This window comes from Nannospalax galili, unplaced genomic scaffold (assembly GCF_000622305.1).
Source record: "Nannospalax galili isolate Female #2095 unplaced genomic scaffold, S.galili_v1.0 scaffold379, whole genome shotgun sequence".
Lineage (NCBI taxonomy): Eukaryota > Metazoa > Chordata > Mammalia > Rodentia > Spalacidae > Nannospalax > Nannospalax galili.
In genome coordinates, this window is record NW_008343963.1 from 355,798 (window position 1) to 383,168 (window position 27,371).

General features: G+C 38.3%; 1 protein-coding gene across 1 annotated transcript; it reads left to right on the forward strand.

Moving 5' to 3' along the window:
• Positions 1 to 2,131: 2,131 nt before the first annotated feature.
• Otol1 (otolin 1) lies at positions 2,132 to 9,658 on the forward strand. Its single transcript, XM_008840224.1, has 4 exons — positions 2,132 to 2,495; positions 4,955 to 5,044; positions 7,810 to 7,881; positions 8,760 to 9,658. The coding sequence occupies exons 1-4, from the start codon at positions 2,132 to 2,134 to the stop codon at positions 9,656 to 9,658; spliced, it is 1,425 nt and encodes a 474-aa protein (XP_008838446.1).
• Positions 9,659 to 27,371: the final 17,713 nt, after the last annotated feature.

Here is a 27,371-nt window from a genome sequence, read left to right on the forward strand (position 1 = left end):
TATTTTATGTACATGAATGTGTTGCCTGTAAGTATTTAAGTGCACCTGTGCATGTGCAATGCCTGTAGAGGCCAGAAGAGGGCACTGGATCTCCTGGAACTTGAATTTTGGATAGTTGTTAGCCTCCATGTGGGTGCTGGGAACTGAACATGGGTCCTCTGCAAGAGCAGCCAGTGTTCTTAACTGCTGAGCTACCTCTCCAGCCCTGCCATTACATCTCTGTAAGAGCAGTATGCAAAGTAAAATCGCCGCAGTTCATCACATACTCAGTTTGGAACTTGAGCTGAGGTGTTTCAGGCAACATTCACTGGGACTGTGTGGAGTGACAGCGTGCTCAGCAAAGTACTCACACTGTATGTTCAGAACGAAGGCTGCAGTGAAGCCATACAGGCAATTGCTGCAAGAAACATCTCAGATACATTATGATTTTGACCTTGAATTAAACTTTGGTTGTTGTGTGCTCAAAAACCTGTTCCTGTTGCCAAAATTTTCATCATCCCCAAGTTCAGTTAAATGACCTCATGTGGGGTCCACTGACCCACAGTTTAAGAAGTGTGGGGCTAGTGTTTGTTGGGGATGGATGTAGCTGGTTAACTTTGTGTGTGTGGTGGGGGAGGTGTGTGTATAGGTATGTCTGTATTTGAAACACGAGTGTCATCAGTTCACATTTTCCTCTTTGCTTTGGTCATCTCTCATCTCCTTACTAAATTGAACTCCCTGAGAACAAGGTCATGACTTATATTTGGTATCATTAAAGACAATTCCTCATTCCTTGTTATGTTACCAATAGCCAGCCAATAATAATTGAATCAATGAATATAGCAGTAACTTGAAGGAAAGTTAGTAGTTTTGGATTTCTAAATGAAGTATCATCTTTGTCCCTTCTCCTCTGGTTTGATGTATGTCCATCTCCACAGCTCTTCTCCATTGGATTTATTGTTTTTAGTCCCATCTTTATAAATACCAGATGATTTGTGGAAATGGGTTTAAGTTTTGAAATTAAACAGACCTGCATTTGAGTCCTAAATCAATAATTTACTGGTTTTATGACCTTGGGAAAGTATGAAATGTGCCTGTTTCCTCATTTGTGAAGGTGAATAATTGTGTGTCATCTCCCTGGCATAGATGTTTTGAGAGCTGATAGAATTGATGGTGCAGGAGTGAGGTGTGGTAATGGCTCTGCACATAGTAGGTGCCTTGGACTCCTTATTTCAATGCTGTAACCTCATTTGCCATTTCTTTCTTATATCAGAGAACATGCCTTTATATCCTTGATGGCCTATTAACAGCCACCAGACTGCCAGGAGTTGATGGGGAAAGGAATTATGAACCATCACAATCTCACTTTATTGGGACTCTTATTTTCTTTGGACATTGGCAAAAACCTTAATAAGAATAACTGTGTTTTCATCATCAAAATAATACAAAGATAAATGTGAGTTTTCAGAAAACTCCCCAAATTATACGAGAGTTAAATGGCATGTAAAGAATCTAGGGACATAGCATATTTTCACATTTATGATTTTTTTATGGTCTCCCTCTCCATTTATTATAATAAATTCCAAAAGAGTGCTCCCACAACAGGGCTATTATCCCTAGTAGATTTAAAGACTATTTTACCAGTATTTTTTTTCTTGAAATAATTGAGTTTGCTGGAATAAACTATTCAGCTCAATATTTTTCATCTCCCTCTAATACAAATATATTTGATTCCTATAAATCCAAGTGAGGTCAGTCAGGAAATTATACATATTTGTTTTCCACAGGGTATATGAACTGTTAAGTCATGCTGCATTTATTATAGATCATGTTTGCTATTTGGCAAGATAATTTGAATGATTGAGAACACTATTTTAGAACATGTAACACCAAAGAAATAACAAGCAGGGGAATCTGAAGCAAAGTGTTCCTGATAATAAATACTTTAAGGACATAAAACATTCTATGGTGAGTCACACACATGCATATAAAATAGACCAATGATATATCATTCTATATTATGCACTGTTCATTTTTATGCTTCATATACATATTTATTTCTCTCATTAAGAGTATATTATATTACTTAGTGTTTTCATTTGGACTGTATATAATTTGTGTGTATTTTTCTGTCTTCTTTTCAGTCTCAAATATGTGGATATTTTCCTGGCTTTGTGCTTTTTTAATTATATTGACTATTGCTGGTGTAGACACGGTAGGAAAGACCACATCATATGCCAAATTCACGAAGAAATCTGAGGGGAAGGAGATGCTGAAGGGTCTAGAGTCATCTGGTGGCTCCCCTCAGGACCAAGAGAAAGCCCTCCTCACAGAAACGGCTACTATGACAGAGCCCACCGCTGACCCCTCTGCTCTGGATTCTGCTTTGGCCAGTGCCACCCTCCTTCCCTTTGAAAACTTCTCTTTTGACACAGCAGATTTCCTTTTGAATTGCTGCCATTGTTGTTCATTTGTTTCTGGGCAGAAAGGAGAACTCGGAAAGACTGGGAAGCCAGGTACTTGAAAATATATCCACCTCCACATCCTCAGAGAGGAGGGTAGAGGAGAGGAATTGTGCCAAGAGTTTCTACACTGTTATGCAAGTAATGGTAATGGGCCTAGCCAAAAGCCTCACAATTGGTTCTTGATACATAATCAAATTAGGCTAAAAATGCAATTCAGTAATCACAGCCATGTTTCCAGAGCTCAGTGGCCATGCGTGGCCAGTGCTACTGTATTGAATAACACAGATACTAAATGAATAGAAACTTTCTGTCTTGTACAAAGTCCTACTGCACAGTGCTGGTTAGAGCCGAGTCACAGACTTCCAACCCCAGGCCTGGTGCTGAGGTTCTGTAAGCGGCTCAGGCTTATGATCAGTAGAATCTATTAGTGGTTAATTTTAAAAAAGGTGAATGAAAATTCTCCTGCCTGGCAAGCATGTATGCTGACTGATGGATTGTTTTGAATGCTATTTGTAGTTAGGATTAGAAGTGGGAGGCCTGTGATATGGAGAATAAATTGCTGGATTCAATTTGCTACTCATTGAAATTTGGGAGTGATGCTATGTCATTACCCAGCTACTCTTTTCCATTGAACACTGTGATTATGTATTTCAAATTTTCAGATGTCTTTAATAGACACATAATGCATATGCTGTTTTATTATAATGCATTTTGACTTTCATATGCCATATAGTAGAGAGAATTTAAGGTAAAATTATGACTAAAACATCAATTCCAAATGTACTATTCCCTGAAAAAAATGTTTGCTCCATTTAGCCAGAAGAATGGAAAGTTGTCAAATCAGTAATTATGTATCTTCACTGAGTTTTTTAATTCATTTCATCTCATGGAAGGGGACTTTAGGGAAATGTGCTGTTTATGCTGAAGTGGATTAAGGGCTGAAGATGATGGACAGTAGCTCAGGACTCCAAGATTTCCTGGTACTCACACATTATTGGAAATGCAATGAGACTGAGAAAGTCATATCTCTTAGAACTTTTAGCATCCTATATGGCTTGTAAGCTGCTCGGGAATGAAAGCTCAAAGCCATGACCAAGGAGACATGGCTAACCACTGCACTGTCCTTTAAGAAGGCTGTAAGAGTCATGGCCCCAGGTCTTCTGTTCCCCCAGTGATGGATTCGACTGGACTAATATGGCTATAGGCACAGTGCTTTATTATGTCCCTAATAATTTAGCCCCATTGAGCATTTGGAGGGGAGACATTGCACAGTGAGCTGTGATTGGCTGTTCTGCTTGCTCTCACTTTCTCTTCTCAGTCTGTCTCTGTTCCTCTCTTCTGTGCAACCCTTTCTTCTTCAAATGGAGGCACCTGCCTTCAGCCTTAACCCCCATTTCAATTTACTAAAGGTTTTCTTTCAAAAAAAATTTCCAATATTCTTTCAAAGAGAAATTCTACGGAGTGTGATTTTTCTGTGCCAGCAGCTTTAATGATAATTAAGATGACATTTTATAATTTCATTGAGCATGCTTCTCTACATGGTTAACTTTCAGAGACGCTTGCTTTGAATTATTCCAAGTGAGAAGCAATTCCTATGCTTCAAATAGGACTGACTTTGCAGAAACAATAATTAATTGAGGGATATGTGGGTCCCAGGTAAGTGGTTGGTCTGGATGAACAAGGGTACCCAATGAGGTCAGAGACATGATCTTAACCTTGCCTGCTTCTCACCTCCTTATCCTTGGTCACCAACTCCACCCACAGTAATAATTTTTCAGTTGCTTAAAGACGTTATGATTTTTTTTTAATGTGTCAGGAAATCCTAATCCATTTATTGAGTCTTTCTTCGCTTAATGCTGTTTTCTCAGGGAGTTCTGATCCCATAAATATAAATTAGGTTATTTTATTTTTAACTGTAACAACTTAGAACCTTCTTATTTTACTTTTTATTGTCTACTATAGCATGGCAATTTGTTTCCTCGTGTGCATATTCATTTAATGCTGATCTTGCATAGATCAGCACCATGGGGGGAGGGGCTCCTTGCCTGTTGATGACTGTTTCATAGCACCTATGGACATGCTTGAGTGTAGAGGAAACCTCAGAAATAGTTTCAGAATCAATTAGTAAGTGAATGAGTGGGAACTCTGAAAGTGTTTGGTATTGTGTTTGTACTTCCAGTTTGAAAGCGTCATCTGTATGAGGTTAAGTGTCAGATAATCATTTTGTTTTTGTCATTTGATATAGTGCTGCCTCCCTGAATCATTTGATCACTGCCATGAGTACAGTGACAAGTACTAATGGGCTCAATTTATCTATTCAGGTAGTACAAAATTGCAAATCAGACAAAAATATTGCCCTTAGAACTCTGTAATAGTTTGTTCTCACCAGATTTTATCATTAGAACACTGACAGTTTTTGAGTTCAGTAAAATAATAGAATTTTCTACCTGGAATAATGAATTTCAAAAGATAATTTTTCTAATGTAATGGTTTTGAAACCCTATTTCTAGGTCCTAAAGGAGAGGCTGGTGATATTGGCGTCTCAGGGCCCCCAGGAATCACTGGACCCCAAGGCCCCAAAGGCCAGAAAGGAGAGAAGGGTAGGAAACCATTCTATTTTAGATCAAAGCTCCAGGGATATTCTAATTTCTAAAGAGAGCAATTTTCATCTTATTTATCAGTTTAAGATAAAATGTTAATTTATACATGGTCAATTGAAAAACTTTAAAGGTATCTGGGAGTATCTCATGAGGGAGAGAGAGAGAAAGAGGGAGAGACTTTTAAACAGCTTTTCCAACTCTTCCTGGCCACCTGGTCAACCAAGTGACTGGAAGTCACAAAGTATGGTCTCTGGGGAACAGTCTTTTCCTACATATTCTGTGTGGAATCTTTTTTTTTTTTTCTTCTTCTCTCCCCTCTCTCCCCATTACTGAAGATTGAACTCAGGGCCTGGTGCATGCTAGGTAAGAGCTCTACCACTGAGCTCTATACCCAGCACAGTGTAAGATTTTTCTAATGATGCAGTTAACATTAAATAGAACTAACAAGACTAGCTGTAGAATAATCAGGTTAGGTACAAAACCTACCTGTTAAGGAGAATGCAATACTGCTTTTGGCTCACTCTGAAGTCAGAAGCAATGTCAGTAATGGGCACAGAGATAAATTAAAACAGAAGTACCAAGCTTATAACAATGACATTGGATCAGTTACTTCACATTGCCTGGAAACTGAGAGAAATTGTTTGATATTTATTTTTATCTTGTTTATCAAAGAAGATCTGTAGGTATGAGCATTTTCATCAACCTTTTCCTGCTCAGGAATTCTATAATTCTATAAATGTATCAATAAAGAGGGATTTTTGTCCTGGGAAATGCATGGTTATGCAGAAACTTCAAGATACTAAAGAGCAGTTACAGATTCACTGGAATATTTAGAAATTCTCCAGTGAATACTGGCATCCATCTATCCATCAAGCTCAGTGTTTTAGCCTCTGTGTCACATGTCAAAAGATCTAATATCCTATATACATCACCCTCCACATGGCTCAGGAGCTGCCTAAGTCATTTCTGCTAGAACACTCAGAGAAGTAATTACTTAAAAGATGTGAAAGGTAAGAGAGAGCTACTTCACACTTGTCAGTTTTGCGATTTTCATTCTTGGAAACATTTAATCCTTTTGTGGCTGAATCATATTAGCAGAAAACCCTGTGAAATGATGATGAGTGATGAACCTCCTTGACGATTCATACATTTTGGAAGCTAGACTTCTGGAAGTAGAAGATCTAGGGCAGTATTGCGAGATAAGGTTCTTAAGAATATGCTTTGATGGAGGATCAAAAGTCGAATTTCATTCAGACAGTCTCTGTAAAGTAGCAACTCTACTTTTCTTTGACTTCCAGACTTAGCTTGGACTCTTGACTAAGTTAAAGGACACCCAAAACCTTACTCGAATGCCTGCTTTTTAGTCTTTCATTACTTAATTAAATAAACTGGATATAGGCAATTAAACTCCTTTAATACAGTAAAGAACGCACATAATGCTGGATGAAGGCAGCATTCCATTACGGACATGGACGGGGAACAGGACTGGACATTCACTTCCATTCAAGGTTGGAGACTGTCAGGATGCATCCAGATATTTTCCTGATGGCCTAGGAGTTAAATTTAAAATCTTGCATTTTGTATGAAGTGATAAAAGAGGAACCAGCTCCTTAGGAATCTGAAGAATGACTTATGTTGGATTTTTCTAGGTGGCCTTGTGAAGTTAGAGGAGTTGTCTATTCTCATCACCTTTAGTTTGTCTTGGGATTTCTTTTCCCTGATAAAGCTGAAACAAAAAGGTTAGATGTATCAAAGATAACATAGTTGTAAATTGATGCCAACAAAGGTTATCTATGCAGTCAGGTTTGTACATGTTTAAAATTCTTTCATACACTAGTTTCTTCTATGTTAAAAGTAATAAAAATAATAAAATAATAGAAATTCCTGATCTACCATTTTTAAAGTTGTTATAAACATTGGTAAATGAAAAATCAAATGTGCTATTGTATGAGCCCTGCCATTATATAGGAGCAGATATTGATGTCAAATAAAATTATAATAAACAAATAAGGCCAGGGTAAGCTTTAAAATATTGTTTGGAACAATAACTAATAAAGTAGATTCTCAGTACAAGTTACATATTCATTATTATTGCTATTATCATTCAGAATCAAAATAAATTTATAAATGAATTGGCTTTTAGTTCAATATGAGAATCCTTTTTATAATATGGCAATATCTGAAAACCTAAATCTCTTATTATTTTTCAGATATGTTTCTTGCAGCTCTCTAAGAATGTATAAAAATTATTGCAACATGCAATGAAAATTGTCTTTTTTGATGGTGTTTGTTAAAAAACATTTTTCATTCCCAGTTGAGTTTTATGAACAGTTTGAGCCAGTTAAAGAATGCCATACTTTCTGAGTTTAAACCGCTATGGTGAATGGTGTTATTTCTCACACAAATAAAGAAGACATTTCAACTGTCATTCATATTTCATGATAGGAAAAACACCAGTACGTTCATACACAATATTAGCAGGGCAGTGTGAATTTCATAACTTTGAAGAGTCATGAGCGTGCCATAGGAAAAGATGAATTCTGTCTGAAGGGATCGTCACTGCCTCCTAGACTTTAAATGGCTTACCATTAATTAAAATTCAATATTCCTAATGTCCTTTCATGCATTCCCCACACCCCCACCATTTTACCGTTAAACAATTTATGTTAAAGGAAACACTGGAATGTGGCATGGCTGTAAAACAGATATTAGATTTACCCTAATTGATATAGTTGAGCAAAAAGTTCATCTTTGCATCATTTTAGGACTAAAGGGCGGACGTGGGGACCAAGGAACAGGTGGAGTTCCAGGATATCCAGGAAAGCCTGGAGAGCAAGGTAAAGTGCTGTGTGCAGACACAAATGCAGTATAGTTCTCTGCTCACTTCCCCTTTGTCAAAGTGGTCAGAATAGCAAGATGGATACATAAATTCCTATTATTCTTCTAAGATCTCAGTGTACTGATCAGATGAAGTGAGCTTAGGAATTGAGACCCTAAGCAGAAATATCTGTGTTCTTCTCTCTCTCTAGCTGTCATTAGAAGGAATAAATCCTGCATTTCGGTTTCTGTGTCTGTAAGACTTTGGGTGTGGATGGGTAATACAGAGACTGAAGATACTATTTGGGTTTCAAAATTCAAAAGGTGGTGGGACACAACAGATAATTACAGTTCTTTACTATAAGTATACTGTACTGTACTATACTATACTATACTATACTATATTATACTATACTATAAGCTATAACTATAACTACAGTTCTTTACTATAAGTATGCTGTACTATACTATACTATAAACTATAACTATAACTGCAGTTCTTTACTATAAGTATACTGTACGGTACTATACTATACTATACTATACTATACTATACTATACTATAAACTATAAACTATACCTATACCTATAACTATAACTATAACTATAACTACAGTTCTTTACTATGTTAAAAGTAAAAGCAAAACCCTATTGTGTCTTAGAAGCCTTAGCTGCTCCCCTTCTGAGAGCATGGCATATTAATTATTGCTCACTGCATTTAATGGCTCCAAGGTACAGACTTTACTAAGGCAAGAACTAGGTTTACAGATCTCAGTTAATTAGGTATTCTTTATATATATATATGCATATATATGTATATACATTTAAAGGTACATGGTAATAGCATCCGGTCATTGCTTATATGATTCTTAAGCGTTATTTGGATTTTTCATTTCAGGTAGACTTGGTGCTAAGGGCGATAAAGGAAGCATCGGCCTGGAGGGACCGAAAGGACAAAAAGGCTCCAAGGGGGACCCATGTGGGAACGCCACCAAAGGAGAGAAAGGGGATACTGGGGCTGCAGGTGCCCATGGCTTCAACGGCGAGTCTGGGGCCAAGGGCGAGAAGGGGGATGTTGGGGACAAAGGCTACCGTGGAGATTCTGGAGAAAGGGGAGGAAAAGGGCAAAAAGGCGAGGAAGGGATGAAAGGAGAAAAAGGAGGCAGAGGAGACCCTGGGGCTGACGGCAAGAAGGGCTCAGATGGTCTGCCAGGAGTTAGTGGTGAACCCGGCCTTAAAGGAGAAAAAGGAGAGGTAGGTTCACCTGGTCTCATGGGACCTGCTGGACCAAAGGGCGAGCTTGGGAGCAAAGGGGTCCGAGGACCTACTGGAAAGAAGGGCTCCCGAGGTTTTAAGGGCTCTAAGGGCGAAGCGACTCAAATCCTGCAGTCAGCTTTCAGCGCCCTTTTGTCCAAGCCTTTCCCGCCCCCTAACAGTCCTATCAAGTTTGACAAAGTTCTCTCCAACGACCAAGGGGATTATAGCCCCATCACTGGGAAATTTAACTGCAGCATTCCTGGGACCTATGTTTTTTCCTACCATGTCACTGTGAGAGGGCGACCTGCTCGGATCAGCCTGGTGGTGCGCAACAAGAAGCAGTTCAAGTCCAGAGAGACACTCTATGGTCAAGAGGTAGACCAGGCTTCTCTCCTCCTCATCTTGAAATTAAGTGCAGGAGATCAAGTGTGGCTGGAAGTGTCAAAGGACTGGAACGGACTGTATGTCAGCCCTGAGGATGACAGTGTTTTTACTGGATTCCTTTTGTACCCAGAAGAAACTCTTGGAATGTCACCATAAATTCAGGTCTTGAACACTATCAAGAATATACTCTTGACTTAGTCTATTAACATAGGGCTCTTAAAAATAACCTCAATTTTTTCATGATTATAAAACAATAGAGAAAAATTAAAAACCTGTATAACATAGAGTCAATTACTATTGCTATTTGAAGGCATCTCCTTCAAAATATTTATATGAATTTGTGAACACATGCTTATGAAGTTTGTGGCTAACATTTTTCATTTAGCATTATAATAGCATTACTGATGGATGCCATTTAAGGAAATAAAAATGCTTACATTCAAGACCATGAATGAGATTTATAGTTAATAAATATATCCTTCTAAATATCTTCTATATCCCATAAAATGCCATGCTGTGCCACTCCTTTCTGTATGAATGGGTGGCTAAAAGCAGTCAGGCTGTGATGACAGTTTTCAAAAAGCCCCTAATTCTCTTGGACGGGTTGTCTTTCAATACAATGGAGGTATTTCCATGTTAGTGTAATTCAGAGAAATAGACAGGGAATGTTGCCAAGACTAGGTAAAATACCTTTAAAATGTATCCAAGTATAAGGATTTGCATATTAACCTGTACCATGTAGAGTGGATAAAATGTAAAATAAAAACCTGACAAAGATATTGCTCAATTAACCATTCATCAATTTTTTGTGCATAAGACTGAATGTCCCCCAAAGAATTAAGAACAAAATTAGATCAGTATCAATAAAGATTTCAGCCCTTTCTTCATGGTAGTACATTTAATTAGGATAAATTCTTTGACATCATTATCATTATCTCTATAATAATTAATTCCTGTTATTCAGTGACAACATTTCAGGAGCAGGTGGGGGTAGAAATTCATTTGCAATGTAAGTGTTTAATAACTGTGAATATCGGATAATTCTGTAATTCCATTCTTTCAGAAAAGTGAAATTTATTGAATCCAAATGGGATTTGGTTCTGTGGAAGTGTACTTATTCAGATTTTCAAATCTTGGTGTGCAAGCCAGGGAATGAGTGCTGAGGAACTTTTGCTTCTGCCAACTTGGGCAAGCATTCACTTTTGAGATTCTCATGCATATGCATTTTAGCACTGTTCAGAGGATTGCCATTTCTGGATGTTGTTATTAGGAATCACAAAAGTAGCGTCCACATTAAACAAATGCTGAAAGTTCTGCATTGCACACTCATACACACACACACATATCACTTGAAGATTCTTAAAACCCATTAGTGTAGTCTTGGACATGGAAAATAAATTAATTTTGTTTTGCTCCATGAACTCCATGAGTTCAAGTTTTGAACTAATCCCATGAACAGTGTTCTATAGAATGTTAACTTTGGAAATGATGCATTAATTTCTAATCTAACAATTTTCTAGTAGGCTTCGGTAAAGCTCACTCTCAATATTTTTCCTTTCCTACAGTAGTTTATTTTTGCTGTGTAGACCAGAATGTGACTTTTGTCATGGCTGTGCTTATGTTTGTCAGAGGAAGAATGAGATGGGTTGCAAGTGATTTTAAAAAGTGACACTTTCACTTGAAATGGTCTTTCTTCTTGAATTTAAAAATTGAAAAATAGTGAAGTGATTCAGGAACTTAAAATCTTGTTTCTTGTTTTTGTATTCCCATGTTGTCCCTTTATGTCATCTCTAACAATGAGTTGGAGCAATTTGAGGAGGCTGTGACACAACTAACACAGGAAGACAGAGTAGAAAATGACATCAAAGTATTAGATGTAGACAATGCAGAAAAGGGCCAGTAACCAATAAGTGAGCAGTTCACATGTAAGATTGATGGTATCTGACAGTGTCTTACATCTATGTTTGTGATTAAGCACTTTATAGGAAGGAAGTCTCAGAGTTCAGGGTTACTATCCATGATCCATGGTAATACGAACATGGGGGGTAGAAGGCTGCCCTTTGGAAACTGCTCTGGGAGAGGAGATTCTAGGCTTTTCACCATACTTCCTGCTGAGAGTGGAGAAATGTGCAACACAGTCCTCCCTTTCAGCATATCCTTTCTGCCATCTTGTTAAAAGCAAAACCTAAGAATGGCTCTCTTCCTTGAGGATTTGGGTCCAACTGCCGTCCTACTCCTACCCCAATGGCGACCAATATATACCAGAATGTCACCTTTGAGAACCAGCTGGATCATAAACTGTCAAGAATGAAGCTGGCACCTCAAGCTGAGCAGAGCCAGGTACAGCTTCTGGAATTCCCGCACCTTCCCTCAAACGCACGTGTATCATTTTACTTTTTTCCTTCATACTTAAATTCAACGTGTCATAAAATCAATGTAATGCTTTGTTCAGGATCTATACAGAGGTCGATGACTTCCTCATACCTCCACCACCACAACTTTGCTCAAGGCAGCATAATTTACTGCCTTGATTATTGTAATAACTTTACTGGATTCCCTTAACATCTAATGTAAACAGACTACATGACTAAACATTTAAAACATAAATCAAGGTAACAGATGGTTATTTACTACTTCCCTACTTTGGGATATATGTCATTTTGTTGAACATGTTTTTAAAAAGCTATGGCTTTATCAATATGATCGACAGTAAACCAGATAGCAAAAGTGAGTGGATTACTATTTATGTAGACATACTAGGATTAGATGACTAATAAGATAAAGATATTAATTCATGAATTGCTATACATTTTCCCATAGATACTTTTTTAAAATCTTAATTTCACAAAATATAATCTGTTTCTATAAGCAAGATTGCTACACAATTCCTCTTCTATTATTTTGTCAAATTGACTACTTTTGGAGGGTCATTGTATTTCTTAGTTATTAAAACATTAATTTCAATTTAGAACAACTTCACTTAACTAAATTGGCAATAAAGTTTATAAGTAAACTGGGAATTTATATATCATATTCAAATACTGTAATGGAATTAGATAAGGTGCATTACCACTATTATAGGCAATGTTGCAAAAGCATTTAAATTTCATCATGTAAGCCAATGGTCCTTACACTGCCGTTCCACTATCTCTTAAAATAACATTCTAGAACCTAGATCCAATTGTGGATTTTTTTTTGGACTTACATAACTATAAATTTGAGTAATATGGTTAGTTAAGTAATGGATAATATCCTTTAGATATTAAATGTGCAACTTTTGCAAATGTCATGTAATTCATAGGTATGACAAGAATGTTGACAAGAGCCATCTTTTCTAGACGGCTTTGTCTCTGGTAACTGCCTGCCTGGTCCTTTCCTTTGATCCAGACTTTTATTCAGATACTACTTTGTCAGCAAGTCTTTCTGGGACCATTCGATTTCCATTGTGGTCCTCAGCTCCCGGCTCAGCTCCTCTATCTTTCCCTCCTCGGTTCTCATCACTCTCTAATATTAAGTTTCACATATGGATTTTGTTTATTTTCTACCTTACCCCAGAAATTAAGTTCCATGAAGCCAAGGATTTATGTCTGTCTGCTGCTCTGTCTCCAGTGCCAACACATAACATTGTGTTCAGGGCAAGGGGATTGAGAACATCCATACCAACATGGTAGTTGTAGATCTTTCCACAAGGTGGTGCTCACAGATTATCTTTATTTTTATAAAACCCAAACCAAACTTCCCAACCCCTAAACCCAAATTTCTCAAAGCAGATAAAATGGTAACTAAGATCTCATAATTAAGAACGTGTTTTATCGTGTTTCTGAAAGCTACATTTTTTTTCTCTGATGAGACATGGGGTTTTGGGGATGGAGCTCTGGGACTGCAGTGAGAAATTTACAACCAAAGAAAGGCAGCATTTTCCCTGTTGTCCTGGGAGAAAGCCCAGTGTACTTTTATCTTCCACCCTAGTACCAAATGAATGAATCCTGGGATGTAACATACACTGTAGTGTAAACCTGCTTAGAAAAGGCTTTCCAAAAAGACTAGAGTTTAAGAATTCTGTAAACCTGAAAGGATTTCAGAAGATTGAAAACTGAAAGCAATGTGGCTTCCCAAGACAAAAGTGGAAGGGAGGAACGTTGGAATTATGGGGCCATGACATCTACTATTTCTTCATATTAATGATGTGCCTTGCACAGGGCTGTATGTGTCAAAGGAATCCCAAGTGACATAGGTTATATTAGGACCCTGAAGCAGAGAGCATAAAAGCAACATGCTAATTGATCCATCTGGGAGTCTGGGAACTCTGAACTCTGCAAACTGAATTTAGAGCTCACACGGACTCTTAACCAGCAGAGTGGGACACAGTTTATTTAAAGATCTGACTGTTGAAACCTAGCAGAATGGGAAGGAGAATGGCTGTAACCTGTTCTCAAGGCTCACACTGCAAGTGGGACGGCATGGAAATTCACTGATAACTTAGCAGGGGATGAAATGGTAGGACTCACCATATAAAACTGAAGATAAGTTCAATAGACTTTGCCAATAAGACAGTGCACAGGGTGCCCTGATCAATCTAGACTGTAAGCTATTTTGGATAAATTTTAAGGGAATACTCAATTGTTCTAGTAACTAGAATGAAAGTACACTTATTGTTGACTGAAATAGGAGAATCACATTGAGTCTAATACAGATAACATGAGAGATTAACATTTTCGAGGCCTTGCCTTCCTAGATAGGAAATACATTGGATAGCATCTCACTTACCTGAATTGAGGAAGATGCTGAGGATGTTGGTGCCTCAATTCCTTCTCTCTGTTTACTTACTACTTTATATAAGGTTAATGCATAGTAGGTTCTGTACTTGGTACTGAGGATAAATCAGCAAGCAACACATATGAAAAAGGAAAACATTGAGCTTAAGAAGAGAAAGAATAAAGCAACTCTAAGTTCGTGATTCCACAGCATCTTTAGAGGTTGATATATGCTTTGAGGAAAGTGAAATGGCACTGGATGGGAAGTAGAAGGCGATAAGAGGGATTTTAAAATGGGCTTAGGACTCATTGAGAAGATAATATTTGAGGCAAGATGTGGAGAAAGCAAAAGACTTTTAGGCTATTGGCAGGCTTGAGCTTTTACTGTGAGTTTGGTGGATATGGAGATGTGCTCCCTGAACCTCTTAAGGAGCCATAGGGACACTCTTTGACATGCTCCAGTTTAGCTCTCAGCTGCATAGCTGCTTCACTTGAGGCTATGCCCTTCCCAAGGCAACCCAAACCCAGAACTCAGTAAGCTAAGTATATAAGGTCTAAGCACTTCAGTCTTCCGAGGTCACTCTGACAGGCAACAGTCACATGAGTGCTTTTTGCTTATTGGCTAAGGCCTTGCTGGGTCTTATTGCAGCTCCGCTTTTTCCTGCCTAAGCTTAAGTTTGCTCACTTTCTTTCACAGTCATTTATTTTTAGTGAACACCTTGTTTCCACATCTGTTTCTGGAGACCCAGCAGGTGACAATGAGATATGAAAAGGGAGTAAAAGTAGTGGATGGTATATAATGTCGAGTGCTTATTTATTCTACTATTTTTCTGATTTTCCTGTGTTCTGGGGCAGGTTCAAAAAAATAAATATATGAAAGCACTAATATCAGGACACTATTGGAAGTTTTGGCTTCAGATTTAGTACCAAGGAAGCTTTGTTGTCTGACTGTAGTAGTTAACAGGAACAAAAAATTCTGCTTTAGAATTTCATTTATTAGTAAGTAATCTTACACAGTAAAAATAAAATCTACCGGTGTCTGTGCTTCAGGTCCTTCAACTATAAAATGAGATTTTAGTGCTTTAATGAGCTTATGTTTACAGAACTGTTAGAACTGTTTGACACATAGTACTAAACAGATGTTTGTTAAATAAGAAAGCCAGCTCTAGTTGATTCAAATACGATAGAGAATGCATTTTGTGTATGAATTGGACTCCTTTCAACCATCAGGTATACATGAATTTTTCCACTGCTGGGTTTATGTGTAGAAGGGGAGGGAAACTCAGGAGAGGTTTGGGCAAAGTGTAGGATCAGAGGTGGTAGTGTTGGGTGAAGTAAAGCTGTGCTTTTAATCAAGGCTTCCCCACAGAATATCTGAATCCAATACAGTGTGGTTTATAGTGAATACATAAAATGTTGCTACTTTGAAATGAGACTGGGGTTCATTCTTTCTTCAAAATCACCATTAATGGAGTTAATACACCAAAGTGCATGGGTTCACCTTCATATTTAGTCCCCCAGGGTCACTGTCTTGAATTGCCACACTGACAATGTGCTACTTACACACCTGAATGAGGCACTGAGTGAGAGCCCACCTAAAGACGGATGTTTTGCTGATCTGAAAGGCAATGACAGTGACAAATGGGACCTCCCAGTGGACCATGGCGAGGGTTGGCAGCAGGAAATTGCATCGGCTCAGTGATTAAAGCAACATCAGCAGTCAGAAGACAGGAGCAGGGCAGGTGGCCTTGGTCTTGCTGCTGCTTTGTCTGATCCATCTCTCAGGGTGACGAGTCTGAGATGTGTCTGCCTCGCTGGCAAACACGGTCCTCTCCTGCTTCCTTTTTTTTTCCTCCCTAGAGGATAAATGAGCACCAAGAAATTTGGAACATCCAGATTATTCAATGTCAGAGCTATGGCCAAAGCAGCACGCCCACTCTCCTTGGATGTTGAATGCAAGTTAAAATTGCCTCTGGCAAAAGGTTTTGTGAAGGTCTAACTCATTCATTTTAATTCAAGAAAAATTAATGAGCACCTACTATGTTCCAGGCACTAGGCCCAGTGCCAGTGATACAAAGATGAATGAGATAATTTCTTGTCTTCAAGGAAGTCACAGTCGAATGGGAGAGTCAGCTAAGTGAAAGCGGTGGTTGTTCCATCTTTTTTGTGTCTCTGGGATTGCCAAAGACTGAAACACCATGGCTGTTATTGGAGAACTTGAGAAAACACTTAATCCAGCAAGTTGGTTGATTAACGTTCTTATTTAACTATCCCAAAGAGTGCTAGGTGAACAATTTATTTCAAAAGGTTCAGCCTCAGCAAGAGAAAAATATTAAACAAAAATCCAAGAACAATATTTTCACAATTGAGTATTACCTTGCGGGACCCTAAATCTTATTCCTAAGACCATGGATTGGTAAGGAGAGAGAAAACTAAGAAACTCTTTAGGGAAATCAGAAGTTGAGGCCTGAGTGAATCAAATGCCAAAAGAGGCAGAAGTATTACTATAGCTCTCATCAGAGTCTGGAAAGATGTCAATAACCACCTCTCCAGATCCTCTTGAGAGAAAAGAATCAAAACCCAGATGTTCAAGTGAGTGGTGTATGCCTGCGTGTTCATCCTGTAATATCCACATCCTAACCAAAGGTTACTGATTTAAAGAAAGGAAAAAAATATTGGAACATGATATATTAATAGAAAAAGGTACATAATTATTGAGTAGATAATTTTTTCTTTTTTTGTGTGTATGTGTATTCTTTATGTCCACATTCATGTGTATATGTGTGTGTGTGTGTGTGTGTGTGTATGTGGAGGCCAGAGGTCAGCCTCAACAGTTGTTCCTCAAATGCCATCTACTTTGGTTTTCTGACACAGGGTCTTTCACTGGCCTGTAGCTCATCAAGTAGCTAGTTAGGCTGGCCAATGAGCCCCAGGGATCTGCCTGTCTCTGCCTCAGCAGTGCTAGAATTACAGGTGTACGGCGTTGTGATTGACTTATTCTAATATGGGTTGTAGGGATCTAACGGGTTCTAGTGCTTGTAAGAGAGCACTGTGCTGAGTTCACATCTCTCTAGTTGCAGCTTTTTTGATTTTAAACATATTGCTAGATTCATAAAGCTACTAACGAATCACAATGTGGAACATTTCAGTACCTAGACGCCTTCCTTGTGCCCTCTTGAAGACACATCGCTCCGCCCGCTGCTCTGATTTGTTACCACAGATTAATTTCTCATGTTCTTGAGCTTTGCAAAGTGAAATCATGAAGCTGTACTCTTTCAGGTCTGGTTTTTTTCCCCTTGAAATTCTGTCTAGATGATTCCTTTGGTTTGTTTCAGTTGCACTTCAAAAATTAAACATCTGATGGGCCCTGTGGATTCTCCATTTGTGTAGCTTCTTACATGCAGTGAAGCGGCTGTCTGTATAGAAGATTCCAAAGCTTTAATCCACTTCTCTGCACTTGGGAGGCAGAGGCAGGCAGATCTCCGTGATTTCAAGTCCAGCGTAGTCTACACAGTGAGTTCCAGGACAGCTGGGGCTACAGGGAGACCCTGTCTACAAAAGACCAAAAAAAAAAAAAAAAAAGTATCCAAAAAGTGACTCATGCATGCCTGAGATGAGATTCCATTGTTATATCATCTCCTAGCTGTTTATCTTTTTTTAAAAGACTAATAGAGTATCTGGTAGTAGAATTTTAGGAATTAGAAAGCTGATGGTATTTTTTTTAGGGAAATTAATGGCAAAAATGGGGAGATGGCTCATCAGACAAGAGCACTTGCTGTGCCCACATAAAAAGCTGGACATGATCATAAGTGCTTGTAACCCCAGAGCTGGAGGGAAAGTGTTAGACAAGGTGAGGATTGCTGGTCTCAAGTATAGTTTCAGGTTCAATGAGAAACTGTCTCAAGGAAATAAGTCAGAGAGTGCTAGGAGTGGACAACCGATAGCCTCCTCTTGCCTTTACATGTGTATGCACACTAGAACATACATGTGCATACACATACATCTCACACATTCAATACCCCCTCAATGCAATTGATATGTGTACAAACATCAAAAGGAAAAAAAGAAGAAGAATGGCCAATGAAAGGTACTTGATTATACCTCTGCAATCCAGATGTATTGCTATTTCTTAAATTTTCCTTTGAATTTGGGACAATTTGCTTTGAGAGATGTTGGAATAGGAGAGGAATTTTTCATCAACAAGTGATTGCTTCATCTAAAAAGGGATTAAGGAGTATAAAACTATATGTGGAGAACTGGCTTCAGAACAGTTTGAATGACTGACCAATAGTGTTTTCCTGCCAGCCTGAGTATTTTATGCTGAAATGTTCTAGGGAGGCTGTCATCCTAGAAATTGGTGCTGATACTGTAATAATAATTAGATGGGAAATCACAATTCATGCTTCAGAAGTTAGTTAAATAATCTTAAATTGGGAAGTAGTGTTCTGTACCTTAAAGGTGGAATGATACTCTTGAAAGTGCTGGCAGGAGTAGACAGCAGAAAAAAACCACACCAGTATAGCCAATTTATGTGATGAGAAAGGGGGACCAAAATTAGTAGAAAAGGGATGAGAGGAAGGTACGCACAGCCAGACCCCAAAGTGTCTGCATATCTCTCCAAGCTGAGACTGAACTTGAAAAACAAAAACATGAATCTGAGACATCTAATCTAAGCAGCTGAACTATCTAAACCTGGTTGAAAAACCAGCTCTCAGATTTGTCAATCCTAGTCTTTTTCTGCCATAAATAACTCTACTTCTGCAACAATTGTTGATGATTTTCTAGTGACTACGTGCTCAGACAGATAACCTTCATGTAACTGTAAATTTATCAAAGCTTTTGCTAATTTGAATAGAACAGAAAAGGGTTGGTTGGATTAGGAAAGCTTTTATATCAAAATGCTAAATATTTATTAAGGGACTACCTTGCTCCAGGCATCATGCTAGACGCTCAGAATGCAGCTTTGAACAACAACGAAAATATATTTCTGCCTGCATGGGACTGGCAGCTGCTAGTAAGAAAGATGGCAGATAGCTCTAAACTGTGTCTGGAAAGATCCACTAAGTCCTTACTATGTGAAAATGTTAGGAAAGCCATTCCCAGAAGAGGGTCCTATAAATAGAAATTCAGATTTTTGAAATAGGTTGGCAAATGTGAAGAACTACAATGGAATGTGGCTATAAGGATCTGGACTATTCATGAAAAAGAAACCAGTAAAGTGTATCCTTCTAAAAACATTGTAGCTAAAATCCTCTACTTCTGGCTAGACTACCTAGATAGCCTATAGTCTCTCTCTCTCTCTCTCCCTCTCTCTCTCTCCCTTCCACATTTTTTTCCTCTCTGTTATTCTGTAGATGGTACCAATGAACACTGGGTTGATTCATACAGAAGTGAATATAACAGGGTCTCTGTTTTTAAGGATACCTGAAACAGAGTGTAGGAACACCACACTTAAAATGTATCAGGTTGCCAGAATCTAAGAGAGGAGTTAAAATAGAAGGTGCTCATCCCCATCACCCATTGATAAATAAAATGGAAGGAGAAGCTATATTCAGGGTACAACTTGGCTCCATAAAATCATGAAGATAGGTTTTGAGCTATAATAGAGATTACTCCAAGTGTTCAAAGACATAGGCAACAGTTTCAGACTATTCAGGTTTACCAAGATGAGTCAGATAGACAAAAGAAGGCCTTACTAAAGTGTCAAAATACCTTTTAACTTTCCAATTGATTATTTTTTGGTCAAATAACCATTAAATGTCAGGTTCTAAATGGCCAAATGAGGGTTGAATTGATTGTGTCCTCTTAGGTGCCTTTCAGAAGCTTGGTTATATAGCACTCAGCTTTTTCTGTAGTGAAAAATAGCCCTCAGATTTTCATGGCCAACACAAGGGTGGGCATTTATTTATCACTCATGTGTTTCTGTGTTGGTTGTGGTTTTGCTCAGCTTTGCTTGACTTGTTTGGACTGGGCTCCAGGATGTGGAATGGATTCTAGTCTTTTTTTTTGTTTGTTTGTTTTTTTGAGACACGGTCTCCCTGTAGCCCCAGCTATCCTAGAACTCACTATGTAGACCAGGCTGGCCTTGAACTCACAGGGATCCACCTGCCTCTGCCTCCCAAGTGCTGGGATTAAAGGTGTGCGGCACCATGCCTGGCTCTAGTCTGTTTTATGTGCCCTTTTATTCCTGGATACAGGCGGAAGAGGCAGCTGTTGTCTTGAATTCCTCAAGTGAATGGTAGAAACGTACAAGGCCCCTAAAATGTGGAATAAATCAGATTTACTCAAATTCTATTCACAAGACAAGTCATATAACTGAAACTTGTTAGAGCTAAAAGCACAAGCAGTCCTGTATATTGCAGATTCATAGATTTCAATGAAGCATGATTGAAGATGCAAGAAAATATTTGGCCTGTACTGCATATATACAGACTTCTTTTCCCAACATTATCCATTAATAATGCAGGATAGCAATTATTTACATAGTATTCATATTTTAGTAGGTCTTACAAGTAATCTACTGACAATTTTTTTTTTTAAAGTACTGGCGATTGAACCTACGGCCTGTGCTTGTTAGGCAAGCACTCCACCAATTGGTTACATTCCCAGCCCTCTTTTTACTTTATAAAAAATTTGGGGGACAGACATTAAGTTATCAAGGATGGTCTTGAACTCACTCTGCAGCCCAGGAAGATCTTGAGCTTTTGATCCTTCTGCCTCTGCCTCTTGAGTAGATGGGATTATAGATCTTCAGTCCTCAGCTGTAGATGTTACTATGTGTACCACATTACAGTTATGCCTGAATACAAACAGCTTGACTCTTAGCATACATTTTAGGTCAAGAGTGGACCTGATTGCTGAGAACTGGTTCCTTCAGAATTCTCTCAGAACTGTGTTCCTGAGCAGAGGGCTTGCTCTTTCTTTTATTCAAATAGTATATCCAGCATGAAATGGGGAAGTTAAAATGGTACCCTTGCCTAATCATAAGATTATGTTCTTTCTGATACCTACTGATTTAGATTTGCACACATACACAGTTATAAATAGATGTTATCAATTTCTCTCATTACTTTCAATGAAATAAGTGCTGTTTGTAGTGCTTGATATGTAAACATGCACAGTACATTCATGTATTACTTGGGGTCAAGGGCAAGGGATGGTCATGAGGGATTAAGGTCATATGCCCAGGTCACAAGAGGAACACATGGCTCAGTAAGCTAATCTACATAATAAACAAGTTAAGATAGGATTATATTTTTTGTTTCAAGGTTATGTAAAATTCATTTGTCTAGACAATGTCATATTGTAAAAGTCATTCCCACAGCAGGCCAAGTTTAGAGAGGATTTAAAGTATAAAAGATGATGTGTATAGATTATATGTAAATACTATGCCATTTATACAAGAGTTTGATCATTCTCAGATTCTGACATTCACAGAGGTTCCTGAATCTATAGAAAGTAAAGGATGATCATGAGCACTGGACAAGTGTGAGGGAAAGTGTCTTGTGTTTGCCAACCAGTATGAAATACACATCTCTATGTTTATAAAATAGCTTTACCAGATAAGCTAAAATATATCTCAGAAGTGTGATCAGAAGCTATTTAGGGAACATTGGATTTCAAATGTCTTATTTAGTATTTTTATTTTATGTGTATGAGTGTATTGCCTTCAGGTATGTAAGTACACTGGTGTTGTGCAATGCCTGTGGAGGTCAGAAGAGGGCGTCAGATTCCCTGGAACTGGAATTACAAATGGTTGTTAGCCATCATGTGGGTGCTGGAAACCAAACCTGGGTCCTCTGCAAGAGCAGCAAGTACTCTTAACTGCTGCTGAGTCATCTCTCTAGCCCTGAGAACACTGTATTTCAAAAGAAGTGTTCTTTCCACGATTTCTTTCATGCTATACCAGAAGGGTTAGTATTCGAAGTAGATAGATAGCAATGATCTGAAATACTTGTCTTGGAATTAAATTGTTGTGAGGGAAATCCAAATTCAAAGTATAATAATTTGTAGGTGTCTAAATAGCCACTCAAGCAGGATCAGAGTGACCCATACTGTTTTAAATATAGGAACACATTTAGCTGGGGCTGGTGAGTGTTTTCCAGGGTAGGCAGGTATAATTGCTATGTTACTGACACAGTCTTCATGTTTTGTTTGGTTTAACAGTGTGAATTCCTTACAACTGATTTCACCCTGCAAACTTGGGTGGTATATGGCTATGATTTCTACTCCAAGTGACAGAAGTAGTCATTTTCCCTGCATGTGGGAAAAGCATAAACCAGACTTTGCTGGGACTGTAAATATGGTTCTGTCTGAAGCATAAACTTGTAAGTTAAAATTGGTTATAGAATTATGGACTAAACCTCAGAAAGCTTAAATGCAGTATTTTGTTTGAATACTTAAACAGTTGCAGGACTTTATACCATGATGAAATCATTTCATTTTATGCTCCTTCTGGTACTTTTTTGCTTTGTGCTGGTTTTAGGTGCTATTCTTGGTTTGAAATGATGATTTCTTTAGATTATTGTTTAACCTGCTCCAGCTTCAGGGAACACTACTTAAAACTGAGCAACTGAGCAATTTCAATAGACTTACAAATCACAATGAACTTCTCTAATTAAGAAAATAATGCTATGTACCATGCTTAAAGAAACCTGCAAGTCAGCACTGGACAGACCATTCCATTGTGTGAATCAAATTAGCTGTTGTCAAACACAGAAACTGTAAAACATTTCTGCAGAAAGCTACCAGTCAATATTCCCGTTGAGTGGGTAGAGTAAAAACAGGAAGAGAAATTTGATCTATCACCTGAAAGAAATAAAATCCTCACTACTATGGCTAGTGAAGTGGCTTAGTAGGTAAAAAGTCCTTGCTGCACAAGCCTGAAAATTTGAGTTTGATCCCTGGAACCAACTGATGGTGAAAGGAGAGAACGAGCTCTCAAAAGTTGTCTTCTGATCTCCACATCCTCTCTCTCTCTCTCTCTCTCTCTCTCTTTCTCTCCCTCCCTCCTTTCTCTCTCCCTCCCTCTCTCTTTTATACATGATCATGCATACACACATGCTAATAATAAATAAAATTTTCATCATTAACTTATTATGAGTCCATTGAAGTATAGTCATCTCTTTTTGTTTGAGTTTTGACTTTTCTAGGGGTTAAGATCTTTTTAGGTACAATTAATGAGACCCATAATTCAGCAAAAGAGACTTCATTATATTCATTATCACATGTAACAAGTCATCTTGTGGTAGAGTGGCTTCAGTCGTGAAGATACTGTTTTATTTTTATACTATTATACTAGCACTCTCTCTTCCACAGTCTTCCTTATTACCTATTAATACTAATAGCAGACTTAGCTGAAAGCATGGCTTTCTAGCTGGAGGTTACATGCTCTAGTTTTCACTGCATTTGGAAGATGCTAAAGATCTCGCTACTGCAATATGGAAATAATGGGTTCAACTTCTGGCTGTATCCTGAAAGATAACGAGAATGTCTTTCAGTCTTCCCTTCCCATTGGATGAACCAAGGTTGGCTGATGTGCTGAGCTTTTAAGATGGACATCTGGTTAGTCAAAGGGAAGAATAATAATGTAGGAGAAGCTGGAACGTTCTAACAGTTTCATGGAGCAAGCAAGCTTACCAGCTTAAATCTTGTATGCTAAAAGATCCCAACAATTTTTAATTTCAAACTTTTCGAGTAAGACTTCTGAATGTTTAGCTTTACCATTAGAAGTGAAATAAAATCCATTTTTAACCTCTCACATCATTTTAGGCCATGAGAACATCTCTGAATCAAGAATGATTTCTAAGGGAACTCATGAAGAGAGGTTGATTGGATGAAACCGTGGCTCCTGAACAGTCACTGTAAGAGGGATGAATTCAGTGGTTGGTTAATACAAATCAGGGTGTGCTTCTGACATAAGGACCCATTAGGGTCAGCAGAGACTGAACCATGTTGAGGATTCTGTTAGGAAGAAGTGTGGAATGATTGATGAACAATGTTCATTTCAAGCATGTCCCTACACAAAGATAAAATCCAATAAAACCTAAATTGCCTGGGCTGGAGTGCAGAGCCTAACTGGTAGGTGTAGTTTCAGATCTCACATGTATTTTTGCAATTATCCTCATATGTAAATTAATGTATGTTTTGCATGTGGGTTTTAAGGGAATGATTTATGCTGTTGCAGAAGGATAGACAAGGATTTCTTGTAATTTTTATTTATTTATTTTTATTTTATGTGTATGAGAATCTTGTCTGCATGTATATAAGTGTACTTGTGTCATGCAAAGCCCAGAGAGACCAGAAAGGGATGTCAGATCCCTTTTTAACTGGAGTTACAACTGGATGATTGTTAGCTGCCATGTGGGTGCTGGGACTCAAACCTGGGTCCTCTGGAAGAGCAGCCAGGGCTCTTAACTGCTAAGCCCCCTCTCCAGCCCCAAAGATCTCCTTTTAGGTTTCATTATCAGAGAAAGATTTCTTGGTCAGTTAACCAAAGATTGATTAGAATTGTTTCAATCAGGCTTCAAGATTATGAAACAACTTATTTCTCACAGTTCATGAGCCCAACATCAGCCAAAATAGCTAGAAGAGCCCAAGAACTGCTCATTCTGAGTATGCACAATCTCTGAGTGGTACTTCTTTCTGAGAGTGAGATGGGGGAGTTTCTTTAGGTGGAGAGAGGGAGGGATGCATTTTATAATTTTACCTGGTACTGGCACATGTTGGACAACTGGAACCACCTGAGCAATTCTCCTGGATGCCACATTCTACTGATTAAGAGGTGAAATTTTTTTGAGTTAACTGGAAACAGGACTACAGAAATAAGACTCTGCATTTTTAAAGAAGGAAATAGGTTAGAAACTGTGCATGAAAATTTTTTGGTAATCAAAGCCCCCAAGTTCTTTTAAAAAAATTACTTATTTAATAACCACATAATCAGAAGAAGCATTTCATTACAACAGCACTGACATTCAATAACAATTTCCAGAGCAAAGATGCATCTCTTTCAAAATTGGATGTAAATTTTTAGGTTCACAGTTGAATTAATACAGTTATACAGTATTTAACTCAGTATAAACCCTATAAGACATAAAATTGAATGAGGTTTCAACATTTAAAAAAGATCTCCATTACATTTTAGAATATACTGTTTCATACAGAAAAACTCATTTTTAATGCATATAATACTTAGATGTTTGCACATGCAAACATCTATACTTCTGATTATTACTAGTCGTAGTAGGTTACTTTCTGAGATCATTGGTGCATGGATATAAAGTCATCAGGTAGATTTCAATGGTAGTATTTTTCACATCTACTAATTAACATGAAGCAAATTTTCATGCTTCTTCCTAAAATATAACTCATTTTTTTAAAATTTACTGATTTTTTTTGTATTTCATATAGAACATCCCAAACAATCTTATTCAATTGTATATACACATCCAAAATGGCACTCTCCCATAGCCTGCCCCCTCCCACCACTGGAGCCCATATACTCTGTCATCCCTGTTATTGTCCATTGTGTTGTCAGTGCCCCCAGCTGATCCCCAATGCTTGTCCATCCGCTGAGTCTAGTCAGCCTATCTAGAGTTCCTTGTTTTAGGAAGATCAGCTCTTCCTCATCTAGCAGCAATCTGTTGCCAATATTCCTTTAGATAAGATTGGGGTCTGCTGTTCATTTTCCCAGTTCTATGCTGGGTTACTATCTGGGAGTCCCTTTGGCCACCCTGGCCAACAATTCAAAAGAAGGTATCTCCTATCTTGCATTGTTGCTTGTTATGTAGCCTTTAGCTATACATATAGACTCTTAAAAATTATATTGGCCCCTTTAATCTTTGGTTATATTTTCCTTTTGTGTGTTTAAGACCATGCAGTTGGCCCAGATAAACCAATTAATTTTTACTCTTAAGGCCGTTTGAGGGTCTGTTCCTCAGGGGTCACATGGGCTGGGGAGGAGTCCTGTATCCTTTCTTTTACCAGTTCTATCTATGTGAAGATAAGTCAAAGTCCTGCTCAACTGTGGCTGGCTTCACTTGGAAGCATGGAGGAAATGTTTCCCCTGTGTTGATCCACCTCTTTGTAGACTGGGCACTGGTTCAAGTCCATCTGCTGGGTTCTCCATGGCCTCCTTGATCAAGAGGACAGGTGACTCACAACAGTTACAGAACATTTTGAGAGATTCTCCATAGTCCCCTAGAACTTAGTTGACCTAGGAGGGCAAGGATCAAAAACTGTCCCCCTGGCCAAATAAGTATAGGCCTCAAAGTATGGCTGTTAAAGACCCAAGAAGGTTATTTCCACCAGTCTGGTACTTTTAATTACTATGTGCTATGTAGATAAAGCTTGGGCAAAACCCAAATATTCTCCGATAAACCTTGACTAGACATATATTCCTTGAGCTAGCTGTAGGTATAATTTTTCAATTGGTTGCTGGAATAATATGGTTCCCTCTGTTTTAAAAAATATTTTATTATTTTTATTTTTATGTGTATGAGTGTATTGCCTGCATGTATGTGAGTGCACCTGTGTCAAGCAATGCCACAGAGGTCAGAAGAGGGCTTCAGATTCCCCTGGAACTAGAGTTAAGAATAGTTCGTAACTGCCATGTGCGTGCTGGGAATTGAACCTGGGTCCTCTGCAAGAGCAGTCAGTGCTCTTAACCACTGAGCCATCTATCCAGCCCCACCCCTCTAGTTATTTTTAAAACTAGGCATTATTTATCTCTCTCATTGTCTAACCCTTCCACCACGGTTCCCATTTAAAGTGCCCCCATTTTTTTTCCATAATGTTACCCTTCTCTTATGGTCCCACCTCTCTTGAGCTCCTTCTTTTCCTTTATCCCCAAGGTTCCTTGTATAACCTTCCCTCTGCCCTCCCATGAAAATAACCCCATTTTTATTGATATCTCCCTTATTAACACCTGTTTCCTACTGTTCTTCTCTTTCAGATTCTTTCTTTTCCTTTACCTCCCTGGTTCCTTTTCATTATCCTGGTTGCTGTAGTTAGGTCTGGATACATACTCACTTCTAAGGATTTGATGCTAGGACCCACATATGAGGGAGATCATATGTCATTTGTTTTTCTGAGTCTGTGTTACTTCACTTAGTATA